Source organism: Anopheles coustani, chromosome 3 (genome assembly GCF_943734705.1).
Source record: "Anopheles coustani chromosome 3, idAnoCousDA_361_x.2, whole genome shotgun sequence".
Lineage (NCBI taxonomy): Eukaryota > Metazoa > Arthropoda > Insecta > Diptera > Culicidae > Anopheles > Anopheles coustani.
In genome coordinates, this window is record NC_071288.1 from 45,198,659 (window position 1) to 45,218,400 (window position 19,742).

At 45.2% G+C, this 19,742-nt stretch overlaps 3 protein-coding genes across 4 annotated transcripts in view; 1 reads left to right on the forward strand and 2 right to left on the reverse strand.

Moving 5' to 3' along the window:
* Window positions 1-9,404, forward strand: part of LOC131272158 (uncharacterized) — a 188,747-nt gene extending 179,343 nt beyond the window's left edge. The window contains exons 11-12 of the mRNA XM_058273799.1: window positions 8,258-8,863; window positions 8,968-9,404. Of these exons, the coding sequence (XP_058129782.1) occupies window positions 8,258-8,862 (605 nt within the window). The 3' untranslated portion in view covers window position 8,863; window positions 8,968-9,404. The remainder of the gene's footprint in view (window positions 1-8,257; window positions 8,864-8,967) is intronic.
* LOC131272167 (uncharacterized) lies at window positions 530-17,398 on the reverse strand. 2 transcript variants are annotated; one of them, XM_058273816.1, is made up of 4 exons: window positions 17,269-17,398; window positions 3,193-3,479; window positions 1,335-1,462; window positions 530-1,262 (listed from the first exon to the last, which is right to left on the reverse strand). In XM_058273816.1, exons 2-4 carry the CDS (start codon window positions 3,464-3,466, stop codon window positions 996-998), a joined length of 669 nt encoding a protein of 222 aa, XP_058129799.1. In that variant the 5' UTR covers window positions 3,467-3,479; window positions 17,269-17,398; the 3' UTR covers window positions 530-995. The 2 variants fall into 2 exon arrangements, with proteins under 2 accessions (XP_058129799.1, XP_058129798.1); XM_058273815.1 differs by lacking the exon at window positions 17,269-17,398 and adding an exon at window positions 16,910-17,258.
* A 1,042-nt stretch (window positions 17,399-18,440) lies between these two features.
* LOC131272819 (uncharacterized) lies at window positions 18,441-19,619 on the reverse strand. Its single transcript, XM_058274681.1, has 2 exons — window positions 19,475-19,619; window positions 18,441-19,202 (listed from the first exon to the last, which is right to left on the reverse strand). Exons 1-2 carry the CDS (start codon window positions 19,611-19,613, stop codon window positions 18,661-18,663), a joined length of 681 nt encoding a protein of 226 aa, XP_058130664.1. The 5' UTR covers window positions 19,614-19,619; the 3' UTR covers window positions 18,441-18,660.
* Between the last annotated feature and the right edge of the window lie 123 nt (window positions 19,620-19,742).

Below are 19,742 nucleotides of genomic sequence, written 5' to 3' on the forward strand. Positions count from 1 at the left end.
GCATTCCCTTTCTTGAACACAATATGATGTTCCAATGTTACACACTAACGATCGATTTGATTGTAATATGTTTGATAAGGCTGTGTTTCGCACAAATCAACCGTGATTCGTTGTCTATCTTATGATACCTTTATTTTGGTACTAAAAGAATAAAATTGAAGTGGAGTGTGTTTCACTTGCATTTGGAGTTTAGAATTATTAATGTAGATCTTTGTTACGGTAAAAAAGTTTAATTTAAAATTAAATTAGCAGAATGGACGAAATAGATTGTGGCGCCATAGGTTTAGACATGGCTTGATTGACTACTATCTTAATAAAGGCAGCAGTTTGTGATTATGGTTCTAAGCAACATTTTTGATTCCGCTAAAAGTAAAACAAAACCATTCTTTATGTCATTAGAGGCTGCTCAGCATGTACCTTTACGATCCTAAGTGCAACGACTATCTTCGTTCTGTTGAAAATACTTATCGGATTCCAATGCATTTAAACTGGTTGTAAAAAAAAACTGTTTAAAAATAGCGTTATGTAAAAGATAGCACATCTAATTCCTAAAAAAAACAATCGGACGGAAAGATTATTTGCCATGATTTGTAGACTGTTAAAATACTGCCCAGCAAATATACAGCTCTTAAACTAAAACAAACGGACGGAATGTTTGCCAGTTGAGATTGCTCTCAAGAAAAGAAACTTATCTGCTACAAGTAGTACGTTTTTTGACGCATTTTTGTCCCATCGCTTCACCAACTGTTAACTGTTGTACTTTGTCCTCGATGCACACCACGCTCGATCGGTCGATGGGATATTCTGGGATATGGGTTGCCGCAGCGAAGGATGGGTTTTGGACGATTTGATTTCGTTTCGATTACTTCGCCACTAGACGCCCTTCCAGCCGGCATTGTGCGTGATGAATGATAATAGTACGTTTGGCTGGGTGAATTTTTCAGCGGAAAAAATGCAGCATACCATAGCATTAAGTGTCCGCCATTTGTGCCTCCTCATGCTTTCGATTCGCTATCCATCTGGAATTGGGTTTGCGATTCCTTCAGCTGCCTCCGTTTTCGGGCCTGCACGTGTGCCTCGGTGAAGAACAGGGAAGACGATACGCCGCATGCCACTACGCCGATGCAGGCCAATATGAACGACCAGCCGAACCAGTTGTTGGCGTGCTCCGGCATCCACTTGTCCTTGTTGCCGAAGCAGGCGAACACGATCACGCCGATACTACCGCAGACGGCGGCGGCCAGCGTGATGAAACTGATTGCCTGCCGGAGGAGGTGGAATTGTGTTAAAAATCTGTGCGAGGTTAAGAGGTGTAATCCGACGCCGTGTCCTACCTTGATGAGCTTGACGAAGAACTTCTGGTCCGGTCCGGCGCATAGGAAGTACAGTAGTACCAAAACCATGCCTATGATTACGCCTATGGCACAGAGGGTGTAGAAGAATTGCGTTGCAACCATGAAAGCTAAAAATGAAGAGATATTGTATTAGTTCGAAAAATCGCATACATAGAAAAACTCCACTCTTCAATAACAATTCAATAACATCTCTGAGAAAAAGGAAAATCGCACTCTCAACCAGAACAAAAAACAGTAACACAAAGTCATACATTTTCCAAAGTGTTTGTTGCATGTTTTGACTTTAGACTCCTGCTCTGTTGCTTTAGTCAAGCGTAAGCGTGGTCGGGGCAAGCAAAACAATTTCACCCATTCATGTTCTGCCATCGCACGCTACCGACAGTGAACTGCCAAACGAATACCGAACGCGTGGCCCGAGTCAGTGAACCAGCGAGCGAGACACGTCATGCCAGAACCACATTGTAACAACCTACTTTTGTTGTTAGCCGGTCGGTTAGAGGTGTCCCTTTTCTATTTTGTTTTGCCCATACCCGTATCGTCATGACCTGCGGCAAAAAGTGGTTCTAACTCAGAATCGCGACCACCGGTATTGGTTGATCGGCCGATTTAACATCTTATTAGCGATGGGCGCCATTGTGCTGCAAACAATAAATATAAATTCATAATGTGTGACGCGTGCCACGGCCCCTAGATCATTTCTTTCTATTGCTATCGTCAGCGAATGAGTCAGTTTTACGTTTCAACACCTCTTCGATATGCCCGGGCGGTTCTGGACTGCTCGGGAGCCAATTCCTGTGTCAATCCTATCACTATAAATGATTGAAATAAAGTGGTAACCGAACAGTTTCGGACATGGAAACATTTTCAAATTAATGTTACTATTGTTCATATGATTAGAAATTACTAATAAAAACAAAATACTAGCACTATTCCTAGTGATTCGACACGCAAATTTGATACAGTTGTTTGCTGCATGATAACAGTTCTGCTCTTACATTCCTTTATATGATATGCAAAGAGTGATTAAAAATAGAGAAGATTTTAACTCGTTAGAATTTAACAACATGTTCAAGAGACACTCTTGCCTGTTAACTACAAAACAAGGTGGCATGCTTTTTTCCCTCTTATTAATACTCCGTGAAAACCTTTCCTGTTCTAATCACAATTAGTTTTGCCACTAACATAGGAGCGGCTAGAATTCTAACATGTATGTACACAAGTAGATACTAAATGAAAAGACTTTTGAAATAGATGCAAACGAAATGATCTGGTCGATCTGGATAGCTAGATAATAAGCATTGGAGTTGGAATTCCAAAAATCTCGAAGTGCGCAATACGAAGTGCGGATATTGTTTGATATATCCTGTAGAGGCAATACTCTTTTTCTTCTAAACTTGATAGAAGAAGCATCAAAACATTGCATTAACAATTTACACGCTTTGGAATCTTTACCGAAATCGATAGCTTGAAGTCGAAAACGTAAAATTGGCAGTCAAATAAAATGTTGTTCTATCCATTGTGGAATCATTCTAAATCGCCCCCGGCGTGACTCATTGGGCAACCTCCCGGTGACCATCGGTGAGCACAACAATTCATCCCCAGCCACGCGGAACTGCTAGCATTAATTAGTCCAATTGAGCGACAATCATACGCGAATGCGCCGTTCAATGACACCACGTGCAACTATGGCCGCGCGCGTACGGAGGAGCAGAAGTCGAGTCAATTAGACGAGCACAGTTGGTCCGTGTGTTGATCCGTGCCTGTAGTGGAAACCCCTTGGTACCAAGAACTGGAACTTGGATCCTCGCAATGTCGCAATGTCGTTAACAATACTTACGTGGTATAAGGAAGCCGCGGATCTCGTCATATCCGGTGGTGAACGGATCGTACACCCAGCGGCAACCGACAAAGAACCGCCGCTGGTAGTCATCGTTCACGTCCGGCAGTGAGCGGAAGCAGTGCGTCCACAGGCCGAGCCGATCTAGCTTAGCGCCGGTGATCCGGTAGTCGCTGACCAGCCAGCTCGGCGTCGCAAACGCCACCAGCACTGTCACCAGCGCAATCACGAACACTCCGACGCCGCAGTTGCCCGACAGTGATCGTCGTTTCATGTTGGCGAGGTCACTGTCGTGTGTAGGAGAAGTTGGAAAGTCCGGAAACGAGAGAATAGATGTCGGATTAATGTGGACCCGTAGGCAGGAAAGCGAAAGCGAACGAAAAAAAGCAAAGCCCATGCGGAAATAGGATGTTTGGCTGGAATGCATTAGAACATGCGTAAGCAAAACGAAAGGATTTGGCAGACGTAGAGACAGGTGATGCTCCCACTTCGGGACAAATTATAGCGATTTTAACATAAAAACTTTTGCATGCATTGAGTAAGGTCTGCAGTGATTAACATGATTTAGAATGCAGGGAAGAAAAATGCAATGCTTTCGTGCACTGTGTCGTATTCATTGTGCCTAAAAATAAAAAAACCCATTAAGAATGTTCCCTTGAACACCAGACGAACCCTTCTAACCATCCCTTGAATTCGATGGTTAATGATTCGTGCAAGAATGTTAAACACAACTACCTGGGGTGAGCAGGGGAAACCCAAGCATTGGACAGAACACATCAAACAACCTGTTGCCGGAAGTGTGCAAAACACACCCGTCCTGCAGAACGAACGCGCTCCCATCGTTGGGACGAAAGTTTTGCAATAATTGCACCATTCCAGCGCAACAGGGTTCATGTTTTGGGACAAATCCACCGACAACCGAGGGTGGAAACAAATAAATTGTTTTTGCAAACTATGTATACCGCACGCACGGTAGTGGCCGTTCTATCGGAACACGGAATCGAAATCGTTCCGTTTTCCATGACGGTGCGCGAAGAAAGTTTGCTAGTGTTATTGCAATTAAGTGGTCGAAACATCGGGCTGGGTCGCAAGTTGATTAAAGGCATTCAGGGTTGCCCTGCTGAATGGCCTTTTTCCGGTGTTGGTAGTAATTTTCGAGTGGAATGTTCTGCTTGAACTGGTAGGAAATTGAGGGGTGATTCCTAAGAATTTACAGAAATCTTTTGACTCGTTCTTACGTCATATGGTTTTGTTGCCATTTTCAAGCTATTTTAACGATCACATTAATTTTATATTACTTTTACATTTATTAACTAATTTTTTTCCCTGCGTATGTTTTATTCGAACCGCTAAAACATATTCCGCGAAGTTCGGATTACGGGATTAACTAACATTTCTAAATTTCTGAATGTCACGACATCTTCCAGAAGCAAAAAAAAAAAAACATTTCCCAATAAAAAGTGGTTCCATTTCCTTAGCCATCAAAAGCTACGTACGTCAGAAGTATAACTAGGACCTTCTTCTACCAAACGATCCAAACTGGAGCGCGAACAAAGAAAAGTGTTTTGCGTCACGAAACATTGCCAAGACGATGCGGTACTCGACTTTACTGTTTTCTCACTGGCAAAATGCTGGCGAAAACTATGGACTAGTGGATCAAGAACCTTTCGTGTAGCGGTAATTGTATCCCTCTTCAGTGAGGCAATAATAAATAAGTGCTATTATTGCCTGGCATTAGCGCCGATGAATGGCCAACTTAAAATCTAAGGTGAGGACCTATGTCCTCATATATCAAAGAGTTTAGTAAAGCCAACAGAGGAGATACACTTAGCTTGGTTTGTTGGTTGGTTTAAGTGCTGGGCAGTGAAAATGGTTTTGCATAAGATGGATGGTGATTTAACTTGCAGTACTGTGTTCCGATAATGTGAATAGAAGTACAGTCTGCTGCAAGTAAAATCGGACACTCGAAAAATGAGAAGGTCTGCTGTCTTTCCGCAAGCCTACAGCATTCCCGGAACCGAATATTGACCTTCAACGTATACAATTCTTTTCGTTAACTCTTTCACTACGTAAGAAAAATGAAAACGAAATCAAAATCGATTGTTTTACTGAGATTCGGCGCAAAATGTGCGCGAAGACCCGAAAAGCGGACACGCAAGTAAAATCGGACAGCTAGGTTTCTTTGCCGTTTGGCGCACTGCAAGTGACTTTAGGTCGTTCTAGTACCACAAATATGAGTTGGCCACTATTGTTCTTTGTAGTTGCAAGGTAGACAACAAAATGAAGAAACAAAAATACTCAAATTTTACACAGAAGCAACAAACTTAAACTTGTTAGTATCAGATGGGATTATGGCCCAGATTATGATCAGTAAGATGATCCAAACATGAAGGGAAACTACTTACGAGGAAACCAGAATAGGATTGGATAATCTTGTGAAATGAAAGTTTATTAATTTCATTACTGAAGCCCTGAGTTTAACGAGATCAATGAAGCATAACCCAGTAACCCACTTGGAAACGTGGGAAGAAGAGTTCTTAAAGTAAGAAAACAATGGTTAAATGAAGAAAATTCATCATATATATTAACACAGTCAAAGGTATTAACCATTAGCTTTCATATCAGTTAAAAAAATCTTGAAGTTTGGACATGATTGATCAATCATATGGTATCGTAACTCCGTCGAAGTTCCTAGGAAGCTGCATGTCATACACGGCATCATGAACAAGGTGTATTACATCAATATTTTCAAAATTAAGTAAAAATCTAGCACTTAATAACTAACATTTGAAGTAATATTTTGTATTCTATCAAGACTATAATCCAAAACACACATTGCTGGATACTAGATTATGGGTATTATTCAACTGCCCAAACTGCTCACTACCGTCATCCAATAACAATACACTTGTGGGTAACAAAGCACTTGTAGGAACTTATGGTGGTGGTTGTACGACTACAAACCAATTTAAAACTTCTTGTGATAATTGAAAGACGTAAACTAAAGAGTTTATGTAAAGAAAATTATAAAAAATAAGTTGAAAGCACGCCAAAACGGCTACAAGTTTTTTTTAGCTACAAGTGAAAACTTGAGAAAATGCTGAATTTCAAACACCTGTTTTGATTATTTGCATTGCATAAAGTGAATTGTGTTAGAAACTTACGATAAAAAATCATTTTTAGTTAAATTTTAACTAAAACATTACAAATAATCCACAGTGAAATACATAGCAACAATCTTTGTTTACATTCTCGTCAGCTTATCGTTATTTTTTATGGGTTTTTTGTATGATAATTTGGGTACCTATAAATCAAGTGCAAAGAACAATAGTGGCCAACTAATAAATGTGCAGGTACAACGACATGCGACCACTTGAAGTGCACCAAACGGCAAAGAAACCTAGCTGTCCGATTTTACTTGCGTGTCCGCTTTTCGGGTCTTCGCGCATATTTTGAGCCATATCTCAGTAAAACAATCGATTTTGATTTCGTTTTCAATTTACTTACATAGTGAAAGAGTTAATGAATAGAACTGTATACGTTGAAGGTCAATATTCGGTTCCGGGAATGCTGTAGGCTTGCGGAAAGACAGCAGACCTTCTCATTTTTCGAGTGTCCGATTTTACTTGCAGCAGACTGTATTTATAGTGGTCGATGATCGATTTGTTTGTTTTGGGACTATTTTCAGTAAGATCGTATTTTTAATGAACATAAAATTTGCTATGGATATAAAAGTAAGTCAATGTTTATAAGTTTAGAAAACTATTGAAGAATGGGGTTTAAACATAAATTATCAAGTACAGGTACAGTAAAGAATTTTGCTTGATTGTAGAATTGAAACAGTTATTTGCGAACTTTGTTTTTGTAAAATATTAAGGTTTTTGGAAAAACTACATCAATATTTTTATATTTCCATTCATTTAGAGCTTTAAAAATACGTTTTCTAAGCATTACAGGGAGTTGCGACATGTTGATGAGATAGATTTGCTTTGTGAAAACCCGAAGGGCAGAAGAAAACCATGTGTAGCCTAACCATGCAGGAATAGTTCCTACCTCTTAGCACTTGCTTTAATTGTAGCACACGTACCGAGTCTCTCACTGAATGGGGTCGTTTAAAACCCCCTCCCCTTACCGAGCGATTCCGGCTCCCTGATTCACAATAGAGTCGTCAAGGCCACCGAAACGATTCACCATCCACGTATCCTCGAAGGACGCTATTTCGTATTCTTTTTCCTAAGACCGGGAGAAGCGTAAGCATGCAATAATAACATGCATACGTACCCACAATGGTAACTCTTGGTTGTGGCCACCAGTGCACCACAGAGAGATGTTTAGATTGTGATAGACGCCACACCGCGGTCCCATAAAATGCACGGTTTCGTCGTGTCCATTGTTTCGTGGGCCGCGGCACAATTAAGACGTGTCACGGCCGGGCGAGGATAATAGCCACGAAAAATACCCACATTTTTCCGCATGCCCTACACTAATGTGCCACGACACATATCGTGTTCTCGCCATTACCGGTAAGCACCCACAGAGTGTCCAAGTGTTTTTTTTTTTATTTTTTTTTACCCCAACAGGCTTGTGTGTTCCGCTTTGTTACCCCCCTTGGGAACATGGTCGAGGAAGGAGGGGCGGGTTGCCCTTTTCTAACAATCCGCGAGTAACGTCAAACCACAATATGACAACCGGTGCAAGCGGTTCTAAACACATAAAACACGCATACGGAGACACTTGTCACCATCGGAAAAACCACAAGAGCGTACGAAGCGTGGATCGAAGGGGTGATTAGCGTGTTTTCTCTACCTTCCGTAGGAAGTGCACCCGTGACCCAGCTGACCGGTCGGTCGTGAAATGCATGCGTTGCACTCTTGGTTTAGGGTGCGGTTTGTCTTCTTTAAGACGTAACATTAAACGAAGCACGAAGGTTATGATGTTTTTCAATTGTATTGTAACTTCTATTTCACAGAAAATCAAATTTACTAACTATTATGCCATATTTTTTATGGATCATTTATAAAAACGCCACTCTTAAAGATTTAATGGGATTCTATTTTCTTTGTAGTTTTCTTCGAACCGACCGACATGCGAATCGCGGCTCGACCCTACACCAGATCGTCCCAGATGGCCGCCCTTGCCCGGAAGGTCGTCAAATTCACCTCGCCGAACCTCTACGAACTACGGCAGCTGGCCCAAGCGCTTCACTATCCCGGCCCGATCGCAACTACCACGCTGGAAGAGTACGCCACCGTGGACGAGCTGCTGGCCGATCTGAAACCACTCGGTGCGTACGTTAACTCGACGATCGACCATGTCCTAGTCACGCTCGGTCAGTACGGTGTGGCCGTGTTCCGCAGGTGTCCGGAACCGGTGCCCTTCTTTGAGCCCGATGGAAAGTACGCGGAAGTAGCATCCCGGCAGTCCCAGGCACGCTTCTATCCCAGTCGCAAGCATACGCAAATCGTGAACGTTTCCGGAGCGGGCGATAGTTTTACGAGCGGATTTATTGTGGCCGCCATTGCGGGACGTTCGGAGGCGGGCTGTGTGGCCGTGGCTTTTGAGGCGGCCGGATGTGCGCTCAGGGCGCGCGGTGCCGTTGCCGAGCGGTACTTCGACCAGACGCACCCATGCTGGACGGATGGCACGGGTGCCAGTTATCGTACGTTCTAAGGTAAGGTTTATGATTGGGGCAAGAATTTTACATGAGTAGTATCAACATGGGGCGAGCCATGTGAAAACATACATCGATAATTCACTCTACTTTCTCTCTGCCAGAACGATCCAAACACTGCTGAGGCCACCTCTCGGGTCTACCCCAAAGGTGGATCGTCCCACCCTGTGCGGCACACGATGTTCCAAAACACTCTACCTCACGTTCTACCGGACGTTTTTATCGGTTTTCTTCTAACCCCCGGACGACTATTGTTTTACTACGACACAGGGTAGGGCGAGGCATACAATCTATAGCTCCATGTCGCACGGCAGGAAAATAACCCAGGATAGAATGCCCTCAAACATAAGACAATTCGCATGGGAAACGTAGAGTTCCCACATAGCGTTGCAAGGCCATATTTTAACCAATGAATGAGCTATCGCAGTATTTCTTTTCATATACACGAATGCATTTCACACTGCAGTAAATAATTCATTTGCATGTAACAATTTTCTAATTCTCCAATAAAACGACATTCCTATGTCGTTGTTTTCTTGACCATGATCAGGTTGTATGTGACGAAGTTTCAGTGCGGACAGCGCATTTAAACGGGTATTTTAAACGATTCCTAACAAACGGTTTCAGTGCCGGTAAGTGGACGGACACCACTATGCCAGCCCATGTTTTACAATGTACCACCATTCACCTAACGGTAGAAAATATGTAAATTGTTAGAAAATAAATGAAACGCAAAAATGTATGATTGAGCATCTCAAATGTGTTCCCCTTTCCTTCTGTTGTCACTGTTGGTCATCTTGTTCTGTCCTGCGAGCAAAGTATGGTTTTGCACAAGGGGGTCAATATTATCTCCTGCACAATTAGTCGTTTCTCCCTTCGGGAACTAAAATAAACGTTTCGTGAGCATTTATTGCACCATGTTGGACGGCACAGTATTGTCCCGATAACCAGCAGTGGTGTCAACCCCGCGGACTTACAATTAGACGCGGAGAAAACAAAGGTTGTACAGTTCACTGCTCGCTTCGCTGATGAACCGGATGGCATCATTTTACATCCTACCAAAAGTTTAAATACAAGAGGCACACGAGTTTGCCCACCGGTTGCACAACCTACCCGGGGTCTATCCAACCGGGGAAAATGGCCGGTCGGGGTGTTTGCCTGTTTCACTCCACGCAAAACTATTTGTCCTTTTGCATCGGGAAGAAAAAAAAAAGCTGGGCTCCAAATTGAAACTTGCCGGAATGTAAAGTGGAACCGTTTCGCCGCTCGGCTGGGTGACTCAAGCATTTGCCAAACACATGGCACTGTGTTCCTCGGGAGTAGGCCAACAACACCCAGTCGGTAAAACAACTTCTGTTTTCCACTGTCTTGACGGCGGAGGGTAAACATTTTCGAGCGTCCCAAACCGTCCAAAGTTGCCAAATGGCGGGTTTTCCCCGGCCGTTTTTTTTTGCTTAAGAAATGGATAGTGCTAAAGTTGGTCGAACGATCCCGTAAACGATCCTCGCGGTTCCCCAGGCCCGGGCTTTGGAGTGTGTTTGCGCGAGGCAAACAAAGCTCTAGAGCACATTACATTTTGCACCTTCCAGCTTCGGGAAAAATCGGACAAAATGGTTTAAAGTACTGTTTACCGTTTTCCTTCCGATGGCCACCTGTTTTCATCGGGGAACGGTTGGACATTCCGACGCACCACCACCTATTATTTGCGATCGATCGTGAGGGTAGCGCATTAAAACTACATTTTCTTCAATCTGACAGCGCCAACGCGATCGTTTCGTGAGCCCAGGCGTCTTTAGTCTTGTACATCACTCCAGACTAATGAACGTCTGTGTGTCGCGGCGTTGGTTCGGGCCCCTCCCATGTACGTTCTGTGCCGCCCTGTAATCTTTCAAATGCTAACAAGCGATCGCAGTGATTGTGCTTCCAGAGAAACACGATCTTTGTAGATCTTCCAATCTCGGTGTATGGCACACCGTGTGTATTTGTAGCGTGAGTCATCGAAGAATTATCCATTCATTTCCATCGAGGGATTCAGTTTACACTTTGCTGCCTCCATATGAAAGCAATTCACTTGCGCGACGCACAAGTTTGTACACTTCTTCGTTCGTAAATTAGGATTTACAATTTTGTGGGTATTCCATACTAGCCCTAGCACTTTGATAAATCACAAGCACTTCGATAAATTACGTGATTATAAGAACCTAATCATCACAGACAAATTCACCTCCGGGAACGGGTTGGAATCGCTATACAAACTCCAGTAACTGAGTGGTTCCATTAGACAGTACGATTGAGCGAAACGAGCACGTAAGCGAGATGCACAATTTCAACAATTTCTACCTTGAGCTTAGATAGCAATAGCACCGTTGAACGAGCGAAGCGAGCATGAAAGTGAGATGCACAATTCCTACGCTCCGGTTTTCCCACGCACTTTACAGTTTCCCCAGGCGCTATACTTTTGCTAAGGATACTATGGATGCAGGATGGTAGGGGAAATTTTTCTTGCGCTGAACGAGTTTTTTGGTAATCGATGGTTACTTCGCCGAAATAAAACAAAGCAAAGCGTGAACGTGCTATACAGTTTCATTCAAACTTTGCAGTACGAAGTAAATGAAACATTTTCGAGATTTTAGTGACAATTCTTTCGAAAATAAAAACGGGCCGTATTACCGGGCCATGTAAACGGGTCCTGTAAACGGGCCGTGTTACCAGGGCATGTAAAAGGGACCTGTCAACGGGCCGGCTTACCGGGGCCTGTAAACTGAGTCCTGTAGCTGGGCCCTGTCACCCGGCCCTATAAACGGGTCCTGTTACCGGGCCGTGTAAACGGGCACTGTAACCGGGCCATGTAAATTGGCCGTGTTACCGGGCCCTGTAACCGGGACCAGTCAACGGGTCCTGTAAACGGGGCCTGTAAACGGGCCCTGTAACCGGGACCTGTAAACGGGCCGTGTAACCGGGCCGTTTTACCTAGTCCCGTATACAAACTCCGCTAACTGAGTGGTTCCATTAGACAGTACGATTGAGCGAAGCGAGCACGTAAGCGAGATGAAATTTCTACCTTGAGCTTAGATAGCAATAGCGAAGGTGAACGAGCGAAGCGAGCACGTAAGCGAGATGCACAATTTCGACAATTTCTACCTTGAGCTTAGATAGCAATAGCACCGTTGAACGAGCGAAGCGAGCGCCAAAGTGAGATGCACAATTTCGACGTTCCGGTTTTCCCACGCACTGTACGGTTTCCCCACTTGCTGTTATTTTGCTAAGGACTAGGTAAAACGGCCCGGTTACACGGCCCAGTTACAGGTCCCGGTTCCAGGGCCCGTTGACAGGTCCCGGTAACACGGCCCGTTTACAGGGCCCGGTAACACGGCCCGTTTACAGGGCCAGGTTACAGTGCACGTTTACAGGGCCCGTTTACAGGACCCGTTTATAGGACCCGTTGACTGGACCCGGTCACAGGGCCCGGTAACACGGCCCTTTTACAGGGCCCGGTAACACGGCCCGTTGACTGGTCCCGGTTACAGGGCCCGGTAACACGAACAATTTACAGGACCCGTTTACATGGCCCGGTAAACGGCGGTAACACGGCCCGCTTACACAGCCCGGTAACATTGCCCATTTACAGGACCCGTTTACAGGACCCGTTTACATGGCCCGGTGTCACGACCCGTTAACAGGACCCGCTTACGTGGCTCGGTAATACGGCCCGTTTGCAGGGCCCGGTAAAAGGCCCGTTTACTGGGCCCAACCTTATGGATGTAGTTTTATTTTGCGTTGGTTATTTTTATTCTGCGTTGGTTATTTTCATCACGTTGAAGAACCACCTTTCCCAAGATTAAATGCAATGTTCGATTCGAAATTGTCCCCAAAATCACGAAAACGTTTCATTTCGTAACTATTTCAAACTTTTGAATGAAACTGTATAGCAGATTTCCGCTTTGCTTTATTTTTCGGCAAAGTAACCATCGATAATCAATGTAACCATCGATTACCAAAAATTCATTCAACGTTCATCAAACCGCGCAACCAATCAGAGCGCAAGAAAAATTTTCCCTTCCATCGTGCATCCTTAGTATCCTTAGCTACAGCAGCAAAGTGCGTGGGAAAACCGGAACGTCGAAATTGTGCATCTCGCTTACGTGCTCGCTTCGCTCGTTCACCTTCGCTATTGCTATCTAAGCTCAAGGTAGAAATTGTCGAAATTGTGCATCTCTCTTGCGTGCTCGCTTCGCTCGTTCAACTGTGCTATTGCTATCTAAGCTCAAGGTAGAAATTGTAGAAATTGTCTGCATCTCACTTTCGCGCTCCCTTCACTCGCTTTCAATGCTATTGCTATCTAAGCTCATGGCATGGTGTAACAGTAATTTGAGAGGCGACTAGGTAAAACGGCCCGGTTACACGGGCCAGTTACAGTACCCATTGCACGGGTCCCAGTTACAGTGCCCGTTTACAGGGCCCGTTTACAGGACACGTTGAATGTTCCCAGTTAAAGGGCCCGGTAACACGGCCAATTTACAGGGCCCGGTTACACGGCCCGGTTACAGGACTCAGTTCACAGGGCCCGGTAAGTCGGCCCGTTGACAGATCCCGGTTACAGGGCCCGTTTACAGGGCCTAACCTTATGAATGTAGTTTACTGCTTAATTTTATTCTGCATTGGTTATTTCCATTACGTTGCAGCACCACTTTTTCCAAGAATACATGCAATGTTCGAAAAAATTGTCCCTAAAATCTCGAAAACGTTTCATTTCCTTCGTACTGCAAACTTTGAATGAAACTGTGTAGCACGTTCACGCTTTGCCGTTTTCATTTCGGCAAAGTAACCATCGACTACCAAAAACTCGTCCAGCGCAAGAAAAATTTCCCCTACCATGCTGCATCCATAGTATCCTTAGCAAAATAACAGCAAGTGGGGAAACCGTACAGTGCGTGGGAAAACCGGAACGTCGAAATTGTGCATCTCACTTTGGCGCTCGATTCGCTCGTTCAACGGTGCTATTGCTATCTAAGCTCAAGGTAGAAATTGTCGAAATTGTGCATCTCACTTTCACGCTCGCTTCGCTCGTTCACCTTCGTTATTGCTATCTAAGCTCAAGGTAGAAATTTCATCTCGCTTACGTGCTCACTTCGCTCAATCGTACTGTCTAATGGAACCACTCAGTTAGCGGAGTTTGTATACGGGACTAGGTAAAACGGCCCGGTTACACGGCCCAGTTACAGGGCCCGTTTACAGGGCCAGGTTACAGTGCCCGTTTACAGGGCCAGGTTACACCGCCCGTTTACAGGGCCCGTTGACTGGACCCGGTTACAGGGCCCGGTAACACGGCCCGTTTACAGGTCCCGGTTACAGGGCCCGTTGACTGGTCCCGGTTACAGGGCCAGGTAACACGACCAATTTACAGGTCCCGGTTACAGAGCCCGTTTACAGGACCCGTTTACCACGGCCTGGTAACACGGCCCGTTTACAGGGCCCGGTAACACGGCCCGTTTACATGGCCCGGTTACAGGGCCCGTTGACTGATCCCGGTTACAGGGCCCGGTAACACGAACAATTTACAGGTCCCGGTTACAGAGCCCGTTTACAGGACCCAATTACCACGGCCTGGTAACACGGCCCGTTTATAGGGCCCGGTAACACGGCCCGTTTACAGGGCCCGGCAAACGGCGGTAACACGGCCCGTTTACATGGCCCGGTAATACAGCCAATTTACAGGTCCCGGCTTCAGGGCCAAAGCTTATGGATGTAGTTTTATTGTTGATTTTATTCTACGTCGGTCATTTTCATCACGTGAAGCACAACCTTTCCGAAGAGTAAATGCAATGTTCGATTCGAAATAATCCCCAAAATAATGAAAACGTTTCATTTCCTTCCTATTACAAACTTTGAATGAAACTGTGTAGCAGATTTCCGCTTTGCTTTGTTTTATTTTCCAGCAAAGTAACCATCGATAATCAATGTATCCATCGATTACCAAAAAAAAAATGTTTCCCCTCCATCCTGCATCCATAGTATCCTTAGCGACAGCACAGCGTTAAGGGGAAATTCCTACGCTTAGGGGAAATTCCTACGCTTAGGGGAAATTTCTACGCGTAGAAATTGTCTGCATCTCACTTTCGCCCTCCCTACGCTCGCCTTTCACGCTATTGCTATCTAATGCCAACGTCACGTCTAACTGTAATTTAAGAGGGCGACTAGGTAAAACGGCCCGGTTACACGGCCCACTTGCAGAACCCATTTACAGGGCCTGGTGCCAGGGCTCGTTTACAGTGCCCGTTACATGGCCCCGTAACACGGCCCGTTTGCAGGGCCCGGTAAACTGCGGTAACACGGCCCGTTTACAGGGCCCGGTAACACAGCCCGTTTACATGGCCCGGTTACAGGGCCCGGTAAAACGGCCCGGTTACAGGGCCCGGTAACACGGCCCGTTTACATGGCCCGGTTACATTGCCCATTTACATGACCCGTTTACATTGCCCATTTACATGACCCGTTTACATGACACGGTAACACGGCCCGTTTACAGGACACGGTTGCAGAATCCATTTACATGGCCCGGTGACACGGCTCGTTAACAGGACCCGTTTACAGAGCCAGGTAACCCGGCCAATTTACAGGACACCGTTACATGGCCTGGTAACACGGCCCGGTAACACGGCCCGTTTGCAGGGCCCGGTAATACGGCCCGTTTACAGGGCCCGGTTAAAGTCCCGTTTACTGGGCCCAACCTTATGGAAGTAGTTTTATTATTAATTTTATTCTGCGTTGGTTATTTTCATCTCGTTGCCACCTTTCCCAAGAGTAAATGCAATGTTCGATTCGAAATTGTCACCAAAATCACGAAAACGTTTCATTTCCTTTTGTATGCTCAGAGAAAACGGAAACTATTTCAGTACGATGGTGCAAACATCATCACGCATACGGTACATGGTGTACACGGTGGTGCAAACATTTTTACGCATACGGTATTTGGTTTCCCTTAGCAACAGCATAGCGGTTAAGGGGAAATTTCTACGCTGTAAAGGGGAACCTGACGCGTCAGCACAGTCCATCTCACTTTCGCCCTCCCATCGCTCGCTCACTTCTCGCTATTGCTATCTAATGCCATCGTTACGTCTAACTGTAATTTTAGAGTGGATACTATGGATGCAGCATGGTAGGGGAAATTTTTCTTGCGCTGGACGAGTTTTTGGTAGTCGATGGTTACTTTGCCGAAATGAAAACGGCAAAGCGTGAACGTGCTACACAGTTTCATTCAAAGTTTGCAGTACGAAGGAAATGAAACGTTTTCGAGATTTTAGGGACAATTTTTTCGAACATTGCATGTATTCTTGGAAAAAGTGGTGCTGCAACGTAATGGAAATAACCAATGCAGAATAAAATTAAGCAGTAAACTACATTCATAAGGTTAGGCCCTGTAAACGGGCCCTGTAACCGGGATCTGTCAACGGGCCGACTTACCGGGCCCTGTGAACTGAGTCCTGTAACCGGGCCGTGTAACCGGGCCCTGTAAATTGGCCGTGTTACCGGGCCCTTTAACTGGGAACATTCAACGTGTCCTGTAAACGGGCCCTGTAAACGGGCACTGTAACTGGGACCCGTGCAATGGGTACTGTAACTGGCCCGTGTAACCGGGCCGTTTTACCTAGTAAAACATATAAAATGTAATAGAATTTTGAAGCAAAGGCACAGAACACGACACAACACTGTAACAAACCTAAAGATGTCTGCACGAGCCTTAGGCAGCGCCTACTGCGCGGGCAGCGGGCGTTTCTAATGTTTGTCTTTTTATGTTTAACGTGAGTTTCGTCACCACGGACTACGTCTACTGCGTACCGTCGTCAATCTCCGTGTTTCACCGAATCAAACAACCGACTGTACTGGCCGTTCCGTCGTGGCCCCGTGTGGTTTGGAGTTTAAAATGGGATGCTGCCACAATGCCTGCCAGCACAGTACACCCCCATTAAAATGCTCGGTCTGCACTTGCTTGGACCACGGTATGCACCGCGGCTAAACAAAAGATCCCGTGCGTTCGCAGACACTTACGCTGTTGTTATTGTGGTCTTCTTGGCACGCCCAGATAGGAGCTCCGAATTTTGTTGCATTACTTTGCCACTGCACGCGTACGAGTGAGAAGTTATGCCGTCGAATGCGGTGAACGCGGTCACCCCGCGCTGTGTGCGTGTGTGAATATTAGTGTAGCCGCCAATGAATGAAACCAGTCTCTGACGACGGGAAAGGCTGTTCGTTGGAGGCTGAAGAAGCACTACAGAGTGGGGGTGGGGGGAGGCAAAGAAGCTAAATGCAGCGGGTGGGGGAAGCGGAAAGCTCTTAGGGCGTGGAGTATGCACTATAGCGTTGAATGTACGGTTTTTATTTTTGTATTCGCCGTCGCTTTTCGTTACCTGACGGAAGGAAATGGAAACACTTTTCACGCGTTTTTCACAGTACACGCGAGACGCAAAAACACACAGAACACACCAAACAAGTGCTGGATGCTTACTGCACCTGAAATCGTTCAAGCAACGGCGTTTGTGTTCCAGAAGTTGGCATAATCCGATGTGTATGGGATTTGACAGTTGTCAAATCGTTGAACCTGTCAGTGGTTGGCCTTTACGAAAGGGCTTTCAAATTGAAATATTCAAACCACAAATAAAAAAGGGAAAAAGTGCTGTGAGTTAACCTGCATTTAAAAGTGAAATCGTACTACTTCACTTGTACTACTAAATTATAGTATGCCTAAAAGCAATACAAGTTACAATAGCATAGAGGTTCTAGCCAAAAAGACAAATGCTGTAAGGAAAATTGTTAATCGATGTTGTGGTAAAAGAGTAAATGAGGCCCCGGCCGCCATTTTTTCGATCGTGGGTACACCTCTTGTGGACGTTTAAACTGAATGTATGCAATTGGTGATACATTAATTCGTTAAATTCAACCTACGAGTATTTGAACCGTAGTGTGTACCGTTAATTTCGGCTACGCAATCAACCTAATGGTGCGGTATGAGGGGGGCCCACGGGCCCCCCTTATTTCTCAAAACTATAACAAACTCTCTTTTTCGGTAGACCTAGCGCAGTCCGCTCGCTTCGCTCGCTGCGGGCGCGCCGCCGTTTCCAAATCATTTCTTCGGCTAAACTCATTGTTTCATGCTGTCCATCATGTGTGGTATAGTTTACTTACTAGTAACTTAACATGTAAAAGTATATTGACCCGCATTAAACCTCCACTGGGTGATTAGTTTAAACCGTTATGTTCTTTTAAGCGAACCGTTAGCGTTCAAAAATTCGAAACGAATGCATGTGTCGCGCTTTGCATAGCTTCAGGCGCTTAATGTGAACCAGCAGGAAGAGGAGAATCTAGCCCGGGGCCTCATTTACTCTTTTACCGATGTTGTTAAAAAGCTTTATTTTCAAAAGGATACCTGTTCAAAACACAATCAAAATGAAATTGTTCCAATTTTCAGTTGTGACGGAATGTCTATGTATTAAATGTTGAGCTGCACATTTTCCGTTCAGCTAATTGCATTTCTTTCCCCCTAACGACAGGTTAATGTGTTTTTAATAGGCACCAATGGACATTGGTAGAAAAATATCCTACAATTTATATTTCTATTACTATTGGACGGAATTTGTTTCATCTTGAGATTGCTCTGCAGCAACCTACCTAATGCTGACTACACTATACTTTCCTCACGGCAAGGAATATGTAAGGCCACATGCGTATATAAAAAAATGATACTCTTAATCTAGTAATAAAAAGGCATTGATCGGCGCACGATCGCTGGGAATGTTTAGCGCCTAAATATCCGTGTGTCCACCGCGGTATTTACGCTCGTCCATCGTGTAGGCGGCGGCCAGCTCGGTGTTTGCGATATTGTTCAACCTTCTGTATGTCGCACGGCGCGCTTCCACGATGAACAGAACACCTGCTGGAAATAGTGCAAACGTACCGACGACTGCCAGTGCAAACGACCAACCCATATCGTTGTGCTCCCAGTTTGGCATCCAATCACGACTATCGCCGTAACAGCCGAACGTAGCCACCGCTATCAACCCGCACAGGCCGGACAGCACTAGGACGGTGCCGTTCGTAAGCAGCAGCATGATGTAGCGGTCATTGTCACGGGGGCAGCTCAGGAACATTAGCGTCATAATGACGCCCATCAGGAGCAGGGTAAAGCAGAGGGTAAAGAAGAACTGCACCGCTATGAAGAACCCGGGCAGGATATAGTCGTGAATGATGTAGTACTCCTCCTCGAATATCCACATGCACCCATTGAACGGGTAATCGTACCATCGGTGGATGTCCTGGAAATTCTTCAGACATAGTTCCCAAAGTCCTGTTAACACGGAAAGCAAGAGAGAGATGGAGTAGAAAAAGGGAGCACGACTGTTAAACCCGTAGCATTTTATCAGCACAACGCCAATTTGTTGTTTGTTTACACAAATAATCTTTCTTCGTCACCGTGCAGCTCTTCATCATTCCCCCTTCCGCGCCCATCGAACGCTGACCAATACAAAATGAACGAAACCGTACACGCGATGACACACCCTAGTGGAACGGCCCATTCATGTTGCTTGCCTGTCGTGCCTTTGTGACTTTCATACTTACCGAGATTGGTAAACTTTGGTTTCTCTAGTTCCCCGTCCGTTTGGAGCCAATATGGAGAACAGAAGGCAATCAGGATAAACAAAAATCCGAATGCCGTAAATCCGACCGCAAACTTTCCCGTCCTCGTACTTGCTCCCATTTTGACGTTTCGCTGGCGACTGAATAGACGATTGATGGCGTACGGTATGAATGAACAGCGTTGCTCGAATGAACCGCGTTAATTGTATGAATCAACTTGGACCAACATCCCTATATAAGGCTAGGTCGT

What these genes read in the sequence shown, in the direction of transcription:
- LOC131272167 (XM_058273815.1), bottom strand. Translation starts at nt 16,968, where the DNA reads ATGCAACAAAATTCGGAGCTCCTATCTGGGCGTGCCAAGAAGACCACA. An exon ending in AAGACCACAATAACAACAGC is followed by an intron (nt 3,480 to 16,909) that starts GTAAGTGTCTGC and finishes TACACACGACAG; the next exon opens with TGACCTCGCCAACATGAAAC. An exon ending in TCTTCGTCAAGCTCATCAAG is followed by an intron (nt 1,263 to 1,334) that starts GTAGGACACGGC and finishes CTCCTCCGGCAG; the next exon opens with GCAATCAGTTTCATCACGCT.
- LOC131272819 (XM_058274681.1), bottom strand. Translation starts at nt 19,613, where the DNA reads ATGGGAGCAAGTACGAGGACGGGAAAGTTTGCGGTCGGATTTACGGCA. An exon ending in ACCAAAGTTTACCAATCTCG is followed by an intron (nt 19,203 to 19,474) that starts GTAAGTATGAAA and finishes CCGTGTTAACAG; the next exon opens with GACTTTGGGAACTATGTCTG.